General features: G+C 36.7%; 2 protein-coding genes across 4 annotated transcripts in view; one reads left to right on the top strand and one right to left on the bottom strand.

Annotated features, from left to right (window-relative positions):
* Positions 1-1387, bottom strand: part of phkb (phosphorylase kinase, beta) — a 121861-nt gene extending 120474 nt beyond the window's left edge. For 2 of the 3 annotated variants that reach the window (XM_015038582.1, XM_015038581.1), the window contains exon 1: positions 1287-1387. In XM_015038582.1, coding sequence (XP_014894068.1) covers positions 1287-1350 — 64 coding nt within the window. In that variant the 5' untranslated portion in view covers positions 1351-1387. The remainder of the gene's footprint in view (positions 1-1286) is intronic. The other variant, XM_015038583.1, reaches the window with a different exon arrangement.
* Positions 1388-1797: 410 nt separating this feature from the next.
* Positions 1798-13941, top strand: part of itfg1 (integrin alpha FG-GAP repeat containing 1) — a 181951-nt gene continuing 169807 nt past the window's right edge. Inside the window, exons 1-6 of the mRNA XM_015038579.1 lie at positions 1798-2045; positions 3266-3350; positions 3496-3623; positions 7373-7430; positions 7536-7613; positions 7724-7818. Of these exons, the coding sequence (XP_014894065.1) occupies positions 1862-2045; positions 3266-3350; positions 3496-3623; positions 7373-7430; positions 7536-7613; positions 7724-7818 (628 nt within the window). The 5' untranslated portion in view covers positions 1798-1861. The remainder of the gene's footprint in view (positions 2046-3265; positions 3351-3495; positions 3624-7372; positions 7431-7535; positions 7614-7723; positions 7819-13941) is intronic.

The raw sequence follows: 13941 nt of genomic DNA, 5'->3' as shown, positions 1-13941 counted from the left end.
GGTTGGTCCAAATGGTTTTCCACTTGGACCTGCTTCCTTCAAGGACGTCTCCAGCTGGCACTCACTGAGCGTCTGTAATCAGAACTGTGACTATAATAATAATAACAATAATAATAACGGAGGAAGTTGGGTTGCAGTCTGAGAGAGGAATTCAAATGATTGTTTGAATCCTGTTGTTCACTAATGTTTGAGAACATTAGTGAACAAACAGGATCATAAAGACCAAGCCAAATACCTCAGACTGAGGCATAGGCCAGGCAATGACCCAAAGTGAGTCCCTAGTTCTAAATCCTTTCTGACTACACTTGGCAATTCTTATTTTGCAAAGATGTATAATCACAAGGGACTAAATTTGCAATAACTGCAAATTTAGTCCCTGAATGTGCAAAGCTGGTTGAGACATAACTCAAAAGACTAGGCTGCAACTAATGCTTAATTTTACTGTACTTAAAATAAATAAATAAATAAAAATAATTAAATCCTGCGGACTGTCTATAAAAAGTACAAATAACTCTTCAGGTTTTTTTGTAAAGAAAAAAAAGATACTATCTTATCTACTACTTTGTTCTGGTCTATTGCCTAAAATCCCAGGGAAATACACTGAAATGTTTGGTTGTAACATGAAGAAAGGGCTTTGAATACTTTTACAGAAGTCATTTTGTGAACTACATAAAACATAATCTACTCTACAATGATGATGTAACTATGAAAGTCGACAATAACTGCAATTAAATCAATTACTGAAGCTGTTGAATTACAGTAATTTTGAGATGTTTTCTATAAGCTGGACCAATTTTAGTAAATTACCCATATACATGACAAGGATGCAGGAAAGGATCTGAATACAGCTGAAAGCTAAACAGGTCACCTTTTTGTAATGCAACTTTTAAGAGTTTTGTCCCAATAAAAGACAAAAGTAAATTTTTACTCTCACGATGTTTCTTGTAAACTCTTTAAAATTAAACAACCTTTAGCATTTAAGAGGCCCAGCAGGTTTGTGTATGACTCCATCACGACAAGGCAGCGCAGGAGCAGAATGTTTTGCTGAGGAGTCCCAGCGAACCGAGACCCCCAGTAAAGCTCCTAAAATAGCGCCAAAGCTTGGCTCATGAAAACCCCTGACCTTTCCTGCTTGTACCATCACCTCGGATCTGAACAGGTTGAGAGTACAAACAGACTAGAGTCAGGCCCGAGGTTGCCGGGCTTTCACACACAAGCTGTAGCAGTGCAGACACCGCCGGGGCGCGCCATTCAACGTGAGATCGTGCAAAGTAAATGAGTCAGACCTGATCTCTTTGATCGGGCTTTAAATTCCAAGAGTTTCCATCCGACATCTGCCAGACTCGCCATGTTTACTCTCAGTCAATTCCGCCAGGACATAACAACGTTTCTGCTTTTTGCCCTTCAAAGTAAAACGTCTATAGCTGTGATTTACAGTCAAAATGAGAATATATTACATTTTAGTGAATTTGGAGGAAAACTTAGAAATTAAGTATTTTATGGTATGAAAAATGTTGAGGTTTAGTTTTAAATGTTCAGCTTTAAGAATGAAATGCACTTATTTTGAAGAGCAACAGCAACGCTTCCCTTGCTACTGTTCTCCAGCTTCAAATACCTGTTATTTTTAAGGCTACCAGTTTGCACGACATTGACGTAAATAATATAGTTACTTTATTAAATAATTTTGGCGTACTTTATGATTTTCTGGAAACTAACTGCTGATAAAAATAGGACAAAAAAATCTGTACAGATCTTTTGAAGAATACTTATTGTATTCAGAAGAAGGATGTGTTCCTTCTAGCCATAAAGCGATGTGCCGTATTCCGGTTGGTGGCTGTTGTGGAGCTGCACTTGTACCAGGATGCGGATGTTTACATTAAATACCTTTTTAATAACGTCTTTGTTACTTTTATTAGAGCAACAAGGCGTCTTTGCTCTTCAAGATGTAACTGCGGAGCTGTTCGGGAACAACAAGTATGGGACGGTGGCGGCGTTTGGTGACTTCAACTCGGATAAACAGACTGACATCTTTGTCATCAGAGAGCGTATGTAATACTGCTATCATGAGCGACCTAGCACACAGCTGGTCAGATGAATATAAATATACTTTTATAGTGATAAAAATAAATTGTCGGCCGATGTGTTGTTGTTTTCTGAGTATTAACATTCGAGGAGAAAGCATACCTTTAACTCCATCGCTTGTCAAATGGAAACTTCCTTATTTACTTAGTTTAAAAAATTACTACAAAATACATCCTTTTTTACAGCCGTAAATGCGCAGGTGGAATTTAGTAAATTAATTATGACCTCATTAAGCTATTGCAGTGATTCAGGAAGTAGACATAGTTAATTAAGCACACCTGTGGTGTTATCTGCTGTCACGAGACAAAAGTGTGCGGTCAAAGCTAGCTTATTTATTATTTTTAGTGTGAGAAAAAAAAGGAAGCGACATAAATTATTCAAGCTCACTGTAAGTAAAGCCAGTCAATAACAGAGCTTTGTCTGATAATGACTATATAAACCCTAAATGCTCTCTCTAAATAAGTTAAACGAATAAAATTTTTAAAAGCCTTTTTTCAAATCGAAATGAACGATTGCGAACAAAATTGGTTATGATGTTTTATGTTTTTATCATGTAAATCACTTTGAATTGCCTTGTTGTGGAAATGTGCAATCCAAATAAATTTGAGTTTTACTGGTAGTTTTTCGTGACCCTGACACAGAAACAGATGCAAACTAGGCCATTTAAGCTTTGATAATCAAAGCTGAGGCTCTCTAGACCTAATTCGGAAACAGAACCTTTGATTCTGATCTGAATCAAACACATAAAACATTAGAGAACTTTCAAATTTACCTGGAAATTTTCCAGATTATTATTTTTTTTGAGGGAAAAAAAAAAAACAAAGAACAGGAAATATAAATGGCAAAAACTCCAACTCGTGTTTACATATAAAGTTATTATTGTTTACTACATTTTACTACACCATAGATGCCAGTCATGCAAGTTTACACTCATCCGGCACAAATAATAAAAAAATTGATGTGAGTGTAAATGACATTTTAAAATAACTAGCATTGCCATGATTATGTTTGATTTAAAATGGGTTTTATCCACTTTTTAAGTAGTTGAAATCTGGAGAACTTTACTTCATATCGCCTACTTTTGAATATTTGTCAATGACTGGCTGCTGGTCCATACCAGGGGTTTGTTGTGGTGGGTAACAGATCTGTTTTAATTCTCTGTGTTATTTTCCAACTTTTGCAGAGTCTGAGTTGGTGATTTTCTTGGCTGACTCCAAATCTCCTTACTTCAAGCCCAAAGTTAACATCACCAAGGACATGTTGAAAAGGTAAATATTCTGAGAAATAATGTCTTGTTTTCTTTTGACACGTAATTATACAAGTGGTACATTCAATGTTTCTGTCTGCTGTATGCATGCACTTTGTTTTAGTGATATGATACATTCATCTCAGTACCCCTCTTTCCTTTTCCAGGGAGAAAATCACCAGTGTTGTTCCTGGAGATTATGATGGAGACTCTCAGATGGATGTCCTTCTGACAACTCAGAACATATCTTTAAAAACATCAGTTTTCATTTTCTGGGGAAACAACCACACAATAGGTAAATATTAACAATAAATGATAGCTTAGATTGAATCTAAGCTATCATTCAATCTAATGATTGAATGATAGCTTATCATTCAATCAGTTCAGTTCAATAGTTCTGAACTAGATTCAGAACTAGTTTCTGGAACTAGTTCAGAAACTAGTTTCTGAAACTAGTTCCCCCCCGTCCCCCCAAAAATGTATGTTATAAATACAGTAGTGTAAAATGAGTATTTTTGCCGTCTTACGGTTTTCTTCAGGTTTTGCTTTTTCCTTTAGTCACAGTTTGAGTTTTCACATCATAAAAAGTATTAATTTTGGAAAAATATTATCTAAATAATAAAAACAGACAGTTTTCAAATTATTGTCCTTTTCATCAAGGGTAAAGAAACTAATAAAGTCCTCTACTATATGAAAAAAGTAGCTAGTTTTCCTGCGGTTAGCAGGAATCAAGAGTTTCTGATAACTGGCAATGAATGTTTAACATCACAACTCAGTATGAAGAGCGTTTTTAAGGTCATATCATATTACCCAGATTATACTGAAGTCCAGACTTTGACTAGGCCACTCCAAAACCTAATTTTGTTGGGGTTTTTAGTCATTTACTAATGTGCTTTGGCTCATTCTCCTGCTGTATAACAATTGGTGGAATTGGGATAATATGGTTGGACTTCCTTCCTGAAGGATGTTGTGGTAGAAAGCAAAATTTGTGATTCGATCAGTTACGGTAAATCGTCCAAATTTCGAGGAAGTAAAGCGGCCACTAATCGTCACACTACTAGCACTGTGTTTGACTGTTGGTGTGATGATCTGTTTCTGAAATGCTTTCCTAGTTTTAGGTCAGACGTAACACGGCTCACATGTTCCATAAAAGTTAATCTTTTGTTTTGTCAGTCCACAGAATATTTACCCAACAGTCTTGAGGATCAAAAAGATGTATTTTGGTAAATTTAACAAGAGTTTTTATGTTCCTTTGGATCAGCAGTTTTAGCTTTGAATATCTCCCATGGCTTCAACTTAGCCCCATCTCTTATTATTAAACAATGAACCTTGACATAAACTGACTAACCTGAGGTCTGCAGAGCTTTAGATGCTGTTTTAGACTTCCTGGTTGGATAGTTGGTGTGCAGTTAGTGTAATTTTGGTTGAACAACCTCTCCTATGAAGGTTCACCACTGCTGGATATTTTTCTCTGGTTGTGAATTTTGGTTTGCTGGTCTTCCAAAGTTTAAAAATGGCTTTCTAACCCATTATAACCTTCAGTAACTACTTTTTCTTTTAGATGACACGTTGCTTTTTGAGACCTTTCAGGTGTTGGGGAGCTTTCCAGAAAATTACTTTAATCAGAGTTAATTTATGATTTAAGAAAGGGCTATAGCTTTTTCTTCCAGGTTTGGATGCCTTTTAGTTCACCTTGTTGAATGAAATCATAATTTGAAACCTTGTTTTTTTAATTCCACTCAGGTTATTGTTGTTTTACAGCAACATTTGAGGTCTGACAGAAAAGCAAAAGCAGAAGATGTCATTAAGGGGGTAAACTGTTTTCCACCTCCTCACTGGATGCATTTAGTTTAAATATATTGTGAGTGATTGCATATTTTTGTAGAACTAGAGCATGATAAGATAGATGTTCTTATCATGCTTTTCCCACAATTTTTATGACAGATTTTTTCTAGTATCCAATAAGTGACTCTGCACTATAAATAGTTGAAAATTTTTGTATGTTTCCAAATCTCTCATATACACACTTTATGTTTCACTTGTGTTGTTAATACAGTACAGCTTGTGTTTCCATATTGTTGAGACAAATCCAGTTTTTTGATTCTCCCCTGATTTTCTTTGTTGTTGTTTTAACGTAGGACCTTCTGTCATTTTTCAGCATGAAAGTAAATTACATCTTTAAGCAGAACTGGATTCTGTACAATCCTGATCAAAGCATTGAGAGGAGAAAAACGATTCTCCCGTCTGGTATTCATATTTTATTCTACTGGATCATAATCGGGTTAAAAGTTGAGCTCCAATAGCAAAAAAATCCAGAGACAAGCCAAACAATTTAGTTAATTTATTAAAAATCTAATTTAAACTGGAACACGGTGCTCGTTATCTAGTCAGCAGTTTAATATAATTAAAAAATCATCTTTAACAAAAAAAGCCTAAAATGAAATGAAACCTATAAATGTGAAAATGTGACAGGTCACAATGCATAGCAGGGCTGTCAAACCCATTTTCATTTTGGGCCACATCAAGATCAACAATGTATTTAAATGGCCCGTTGTAGTAGACAGTATTGATAAAACTACCTATTAACAAACTGTTAAAATATGAATAAACAGCTGTCTTTGCATTTGATTAAAACTAAACATAAACTAAACAATTTAAACATATCAAACATCTTTTCAGATTCATGTGATTTGGCAGAATACAGGGTCTCCACATATCCTTAAAAAATCTTAAATTTATGTATTTAAGGCATTAAAAACTATAAAGTTTGCCTTAAATACGCTTACATTTCGTTGTGGCAGGACTATTCAGTCTTGTAAGTAGGTATTTTGTTTGTTTGTTTTTTTGGGGGGGATTTTCTGTCAGGCAAAAATTTGAGTCACACTTGGACATCTTTTTTGCCTTCGGTGACTCGAAGTGGTCGTTAAACAAGCTGCTAATAGACCCTTTCTAGTTAGCTAACTTTTTTAAATGTCTTTTATAGATAAGTGTAAATGTATCACTGGTTGTTGTTTTTACCACCGGCTCGCTTCTCTTGCCAACCCATAAGAACCAGCAGGATCTCCAAATGTCCCCTATATTAACAGATTTTTTGGTGTTAAATTTCATTCAAACTGGCATTTAAAAGGTCTTAAGTCTTAAATTTGACTTGCTGCAGATTCATTGGCTGTCATTTAATTGACAAAATAATTTTTAAGCATACTGTTATCTCAAAGGTTCTATTTCTAGAGACTACAGGGCCACATAAAACATCTGGCGGGCCGGATCTGACGCATGTGACGTAGATAAACCAGTTTAGAGCAAACAGAAATGTTTTCAGGGATGATTGCCTTCCATCAAGAGTTCTGCCCCTTGCAACATGTCAACATATCCTGCAGCTGCTTGATGCCTCTGAACAACCAGAAGCTTTGCTCTTCTGTTGAATAAATGGATTTTCCTTAACTCTGCTGTGCAGAAAGTAGAAAATTCTTGTCATGCCAGTGAAACGGAAAACTTTCAAAAGAGTGTGTAATAATTTACTCTTTAGAAAATCAAAATTTCTTTCACCTTTTCGGGTCCTATGCTTGGGAAAGTTCAAAGGGGCAAATTTTTGGAGTGGGAGAAAACATATTTTGTTCTTTAATATGCCATCTTCTGGTTTTTGGGCCACAGTCAGCATCAGTAAGGGCTTTAACTTAGATTTGGGATTTGCCTGTGTCTTCCTGGAAACCCCACTGGATCTGCTGGATCAGTTCAGGACCTTTTATTCACCTTGCAAGAGATCTTAGTTGTACAGCTCAGCAGTCCTCTGGAAAATCTTTTTCCCTTTGCTATCTGGGGTTCATGAGAGAGAATATCTGACAAAAAAAGGACATAAAACTCAAATGTCTGCACATATGCTGCCTTTTAGGGCCACAGATTAGTATGGTTTAAGTTTAAATGTAGTTTTCAATCATTTGTCTGTTGCCTTTCTCCTGTTTAAGTCTCATTTTACCAGTCAGACTCTGCTGCCTTTTTGTTCACCTTTGTAACTCATGACCTTCCTTCTTTGTTTCTTTACTGCAGAAACCTCTAAGAGGCATACCATGAATTTAACCTTAACAGATCAGCCTCTTGTTATGGAGTAAGTATTAGTTTCAAGGTTTTTCAGATACATTATGCTGTGAATATTTTAAATACTAATTGCAGGAATATACTAATGTCCCTAATGGGTTTTTCTTTCCCACAGTTTCAATGGCGACATGATTCCAGATGTCTTTGGGGCGATCACGCCTCCCCAAACTGTAGTCTGCTATCTTACCAAAAGGTGAAAGTAATAATACCTTTCAAAATGCACATTTCTTAGCATTGTCATTAGCTGCTACTCACTAATTTATTCAGAATAATATAAAATCATGTTTTTTTCCCCTACTTTAGGATTCAAGAGTGCAGGGATGATTTTAATAAATCAATCATAATGCGCACTCCTCACTCTAATGCTTTCATTGACCTCAACAAGGACTTCACTGCTGGTGAGTAACAGATCATTTATCAAGTTTCCAATAAGAAAAAGATGAAAAATGTGTTTTGTTTGACAGCTCAAACCAACTACTTTATGTTTGTCGGCTAGAGAAGCTGAATGAATGGTAGTGGAAACATAGAAAGCTGCACTTTGCGTCTCCTGATCAGTGTTTAAGTTTTTTTTCTTGGGTACTTATCATGTTTATTATTATTTTTGTTTTAAAATAGTGACTGTAAAAGCATCTGATTCTGTGGTCGTATTCCTAAAGCAGCCCTGCTCCCCACACAGCTGTAACCGGAGCATTTCAGTAATAAATACTGACAGCTCCAAAATTACACCAAGACTGACTACAGGCAGAAACCTTAATACATCTGCCTGTGAGTGTTGTTTTCTATTAGACTGGTGATGACAGTGCTTGTTGTCACTGAGATTAGTACAGTCAAATTGGATGTTTTGTTCTCAGATTAGCTTAAAATTGATTCTTGGACAACTTACTCGCATCACTGAAGAAATAAAAACACAAATTGTTTATCAGATTTTGCTAAGGACTTCAACATGTGAAAGTTAATTCATCACATAGATTTTAACATGTTGAAAATTTTTGATTAAAATCTGTTTTTTTTAGCTTATACAAGGTTCAGAGGTTAGCCATTGTGTTCATGTGAACAGGTTTTTCAAAAGTTCTAGTTTGTTTCACACAGTGCAGTGTGAAAGCAAACCGCAGCAGCTGAAAATGTAACAAATGTTGCAACTTTGGTCCTCAATCAAACCCAGTCTACCAGACTACCAGGTGTGAAAACACTCTTATGCCATTCTTCCTTGGAAAACTGTTCAGGCTTTGTCAGGTTGCATGTGGATTGCCTTTGAACAGTCCTTTTCAAGTCCTGACACAAATTGTCTTAGGATTAGCCCTGGGCTTTGACTGGGTCATTCCAGAACAACCACCTTGTTGTCTCTAAACCCTTTCTGTGCAGCTTTGTGTTATTAACTTGCCGGAAGTTAAATGTTCTCCAAAGCAGATGGAAACTCCATTCATTTCACCTTCTCCATTTGCTGAGAAGCATCACCAAAGCATGACACTGCCACTGCCGTGCTTCACGCTGGAAATGGTGTGTTGGTGGCAATGCACATTTGCTGTCCGCCGTTTTTTGTTTTGTAGAAATCAGATTTCACTTTGACTTTAAGGGGATTTTTGTCGTTTTTTTCTTTTTAGTCAAAAAAGCCAAAAAAGCCATGATCAACAAAAATCATTTTGTTGATCATGATTGATTTGCAAAAGCAATAAAAATGCCTAAACATCCGAGGGGTGGAATACTTTTTATAGCCACTGTACAATTTGAACCTGTATATACCAATCAGTAGAGCAGGGGGATCTTTGTGGTAAATCTATAACATTTTATGCCCTTTTTACTTTGCATTGGACAAATGTGTAGCGGAGATATGAGACAATTAATTGGATAAATCTTAAAAAAAAAAAAAAAAAGAACAATTACACATCTGGTGGGTTTTTACTCCTGGCTGCTGCTGTTTGTGAGGGGTGGCTTACAGAATGCAGGAAGAAAACAAAAGTGGGAGAGAAAAGCAGGCAGGAAGCGATGGAGCGATAAAGCTCAGCTGGAAAGGAGAGATGGTTTGAAAGAAGAGGATGGCTGGAAAGATAAAAGAGGGATGTGAGGGGGGGAGAGCTTTTAGAAAGGCTCAGTTCACTGTTGGTGGAGGCCACCTGCTCCTCTAAGCGCTACCGGCTGGAGCGTCACAGAATGGAGCAGGGAGAGCTTGAGTCTCTAAGATGGGCAGGTTTGTTCTTGTCAGCTGGTTCTCCCTCCATCGGATGATGAGAGTGTTTGCTGTGCTACTGAAAAAAAACCCTGACAGTAAATTTTTAGATGTAGATTTCAGTAGCAACAACATAGTCCCCAGATTATATGTTGAAAACAAATTCATATCATTCTTTTCAGATTCTTATCTGTACCAACCTTTGCCACGTTTCCTGTTTTTCTTTTTACATCTATAGCCTTTTTATGTTTTAGTCCATCACAGGAAATACAAACACTGAAGTAAATACTCTGACAAAAGCTGGAAAGGTTCAAGAGATAGTAACAGCCAGCACCCAGAGGTACTGTCTAACAGCTGCTTTGTCTTTTACCTGCTGGGTATTAAGTATTGTACCTTCAATTTTTGATTGACATATCTTTTTGCGCAAAAATGTGGATGCCTATCAGGATTTCTTACAAAGAAGCTGTTGGACTGAATTAATTTCTCCTATTGTGCTTGAAGCCACATACTAGTAGTCAGTTTTTTAAAAAGTAAAAGTGAAAACAGCCCACAACCACTCTTAAAATAAGAACTCTCACATAAGAAGAAACATCTGGGTCATGAAGTTTCTGTGTTGACAGCGTTTCTTTTTTTTTGTGCAAATCTGCTGGGATAAAAGGAGTAGGCGGCCTAAAATGTAGACATCTTTATAAATTAATCTGCATGGATATGTTATTTACCAGCGAGTCAGAAAGCATCCCACTGAAACTAAACAGAGTGTGAATTGATATTTGTTGTTTTAAAACTTTTCAATTGCTTTGACCCTTTACCAGTGCAAATCTTTATCTTATGATTTTAATCAGTGTGTTTCCAGGGGGAAACGGATGGCGTACCCCATCCGACCAAACAGAGAAGCAACACACTCTGGTCTTTTACTGGTGCCACTTAAGAACAGGGAGAGCGGTTTCACTGCAGTGTCAGGACTCCAATCCTGGTCTGCTCAGTGCTGTCACTGTAAACAGTTTCATAATGGTATATTGGCTGACCCCACTATATCAGCAGTTCCAGCTATGGAAGGAAAAAAAAAACTGGAATTGTTTCCTTGTTAATGTCATGGCCTCATTTAGCCTGCTTATTGGTCTCTCTGGCCAAGCAACCTGGCGGTGACAGTGACATATAGCATACGGCCCATAATCTTTTCATAGTGTCATCTTTTGGCAGCCATTACCTCTAACAGCAATATATTCATATCAGATTAGTGTTTTTTTCCCTTTCTTTTACTGCCAGTTCATTTGTGTTTGTCAAACAAATCAAGAGACTTTAGACCTTAATAAACCTCATAGATGTTCTTGTTTTTTGACAAACACTTCCTGAAAACACTTGAAAACCGAATTGGTGTAATAACACTTTGCAACTACCTGATGGTTGGACAACTTAAATAACAGATTACAAAACATTAAATATCTTTATTGTTGAGTTCATCTGTCTAATTATTCAATAATTTAGCAGCAAAAAAGGATTTTTGGATTGAGAACGTTGCTGTCTTTGTCAATTATATGGTTTTCGATGAAAATGCGATATGCGATTAGTTACAGACTCTACAATTAACATGGTTCAAAATTTTAATCAAGTCCCACCACTAGATTAAAACCATGATATACATTAATACTGTCAATTGGCCTTCTCCTGTTATATTCAGGAAGCATCCCCCTATTTAGGTCTGCCATTTGAAGAGTGTTATTATGGCTCCAGGCGTCACAATCACGTGCCAGAAGAGAATCTGTGGAGCAGGAGACTACCAGCAGCTTGATTAGAAACTTTGTTGAGAGAAAATGTTGTAATTGTATAGTACTTATAGATGGTATTTTGTGAGAAAGGCATGCACAAAGACAACAATACTGGCATAAAGATTCATTGCTAGGCAACAGGGATGGTAATTCTCTGCAGCATCCAATTAAACTACCTCTGTGTTGAAGTGGCTTGTTGATTGTCTGACTAATATCATAGGGGTGGTGGGAGAAGAGAACAGATTTGCCACCTAACAAGGCTGGCCAAGAAGAACAGTTGCTTGTTCATGAATTATGTTTACATTTTGCAGGGCACTATAGCAGAAATTTTAGTTTTGCTTGTCATCACGCCTAAGGATATTGCATGAGTTTTAAACTCACCAGCAACCACAGTAGTAATGTCTGAAATATACTGCTTAGCATTTTCTGGTAAACTGTCTAAATGTCTTTCGCAGCCTCTTTAGCTCAGTAATCCCAGGGAAACTCTTCTGTGATTCCTCGTTTTGCAACTGTATGCTATCAAAAGAAGTTCAAAACTGGGAGGCTAATCCCTAATTCAGATTTCAACACACTTTAATTTCTAAAGATTCTCCCTCCAGGACTGATCCCCTTTCAGATCACAGGTCTGCAATAAACATGGTCCCACAAAACAACTATTATGTATCATTTTTTCCCCATTATATTATACAAGTTTATTTTAGATTGGAAATCCTGTGTGCTTTCAGAACAGGCAGTTGAGATTGCAGAACCAAGGGTAGTGACTTACAACTCACAGCATTCACCTGAGCAATATGTCTGAGGGGAATTTGCTAAATGGTTGAGCTTTTTAACTTCAATGTGTTAAATATATCCTAACTTGTGTATTTTCTTTAATAAGAATCTTTACGCTCTTGGGAAATCAATTTGATTAGGATTCAGAGGACGAAGATGATAAGTGGATTGAATACGTAACATTGACACAAGTACAGATCTATCACTGCATTTGTAACAAAAACTAGATCCTTCTTAGCAGAAAATGCTAGCTGCTCCCCATTAGAAAATGCTTTGCAGTAATAGTAATAATCTAACTTTCCAGGTTGTTTTGCCTTTTCTGAATTGTGGAGAATCTTAAGCATTGCTAGCTTGGTGGGCTTTTAGTGTTTTACTTCAACCTTCATGTCAAAACCTGTTAAAATGTTTGTCTCATTTTTTTTTTCTATTTCTAAAGATTTTCTTTCAATTTCACACATCCTGCATATTACCTGTATCTTGGAAAAATTTATTTTTTCTTTTTGAATACTTATAATATTAACTGTAAACTGTCCAGAGGCCACAATTTCAGAGTTTTGCCTTTTACAATTGGGTTAGAAATGAACATCAAGATATTTGAACACTGTTGTTTGCTTACTGAGTCAGAATTGTCCAAACTCGCATCTCAAATGATTAGATGTTCTTCTTCCAGATCTAATCCTTAGCATATTACAAATACTGCTATATGAAAGAGAAGGGAAACAATATTTTTTTCTACTGCTCAAACAGTGGAATATATTCATTATAATGTCATAGTCTCCTTTGGTGTTCCACAAGGTTCAGAGCTTGGTCCAGTTTTAAACATCCTGTAAATGTTTTCATTGAGTGATGTCATTAGGAAACACCACGTAAATTTCACTGATAACTGATGCAATCAAGATTTATTCATCCATTATACCAGTTGATTCCAACCACTTCCTTGGCTTATAGGGAAGGAAGTGGAGTTTCCCCTGAACCCCAACTAATGTGAGGTTGTTGTTGTCTGTCCATAAAAGATCCAGGACTGAGTAGCCATCCATATTCTTACACTGGTGAGAATGTGGCTGTAGTATGTGGCAGGCTAAAATATCTCAAAGGCTGGGCATTAAAATTGTGTATTAACATTTAGCAACTTGGGTGGATTTTTGCTTTTCTTTTATCATAATTAGTAACTTACTTACATTTCATTTACAATTTTGTTGTTTAGAGATATTTTCTTGAATAATACACTATATGTGAGGTCAATGTAGTTTTACCAAAATGAGTGAACCATCATGGGTTTGTACTGGACACTGCTTTTGATGGCAATAGTCAGCGATACTTAAGGTGCTCAGACTTGTGAATCCACAACACATTCCTGTCTATGAAATGAGCTGATATGAGTTTGTTACCGTAGCTTCTGATATGAGTTTGTTACCGTAGCTTCTGAGAGGAGTTTCTATTTACGCAGATGTGTTCAGCATATAGGAAGTGTCATGAGCAAAATAGGATAGCAAATGCGTGCGTGCGTGTGGTGAGTTTTGGACATAATCCTCCCTATAGCTACTGCACCTACGTTGTTCCCTGTAATGGTTTTAGAAGATTAGCTCTTCCGGGAATAGCATTGCTCCATTCTGTGCATGTGTGTTTTTCCATGTTTGTGAATGAGCCGTTTTGATGGATCGGGGTGGAAGACACAATGTGGAGTAGGGCAACATATTGGCTTAGAGATGGATTTATTCTGCGGAGCTCAACACTTTGTTCTTGGCCTGGATTCAGTATTTTGTGTGTGTGTGTGTGTGTGTGTGTGTGTGTGTGTGTGTGTGTGTGTGTGTGTGTGTGTG

This window comes from Poecilia latipinna, unplaced genomic scaffold (genome assembly GCF_001443285.1).
Source record: "Poecilia latipinna isolate Pla-1442-1.1 unplaced genomic scaffold, P_latipinna-1.0 Scaffold446, whole genome shotgun sequence".
Taxonomy (NCBI): Eukaryota; Metazoa; Chordata; class Actinopteri; order Cyprinodontiformes; family Poeciliidae; genus Poecilia; species Poecilia latipinna.
The sequence above is the reverse complement of the archived record's forward strand: the minus strand, read 5'-3'. Positions and strand labels throughout refer to the sequence as shown.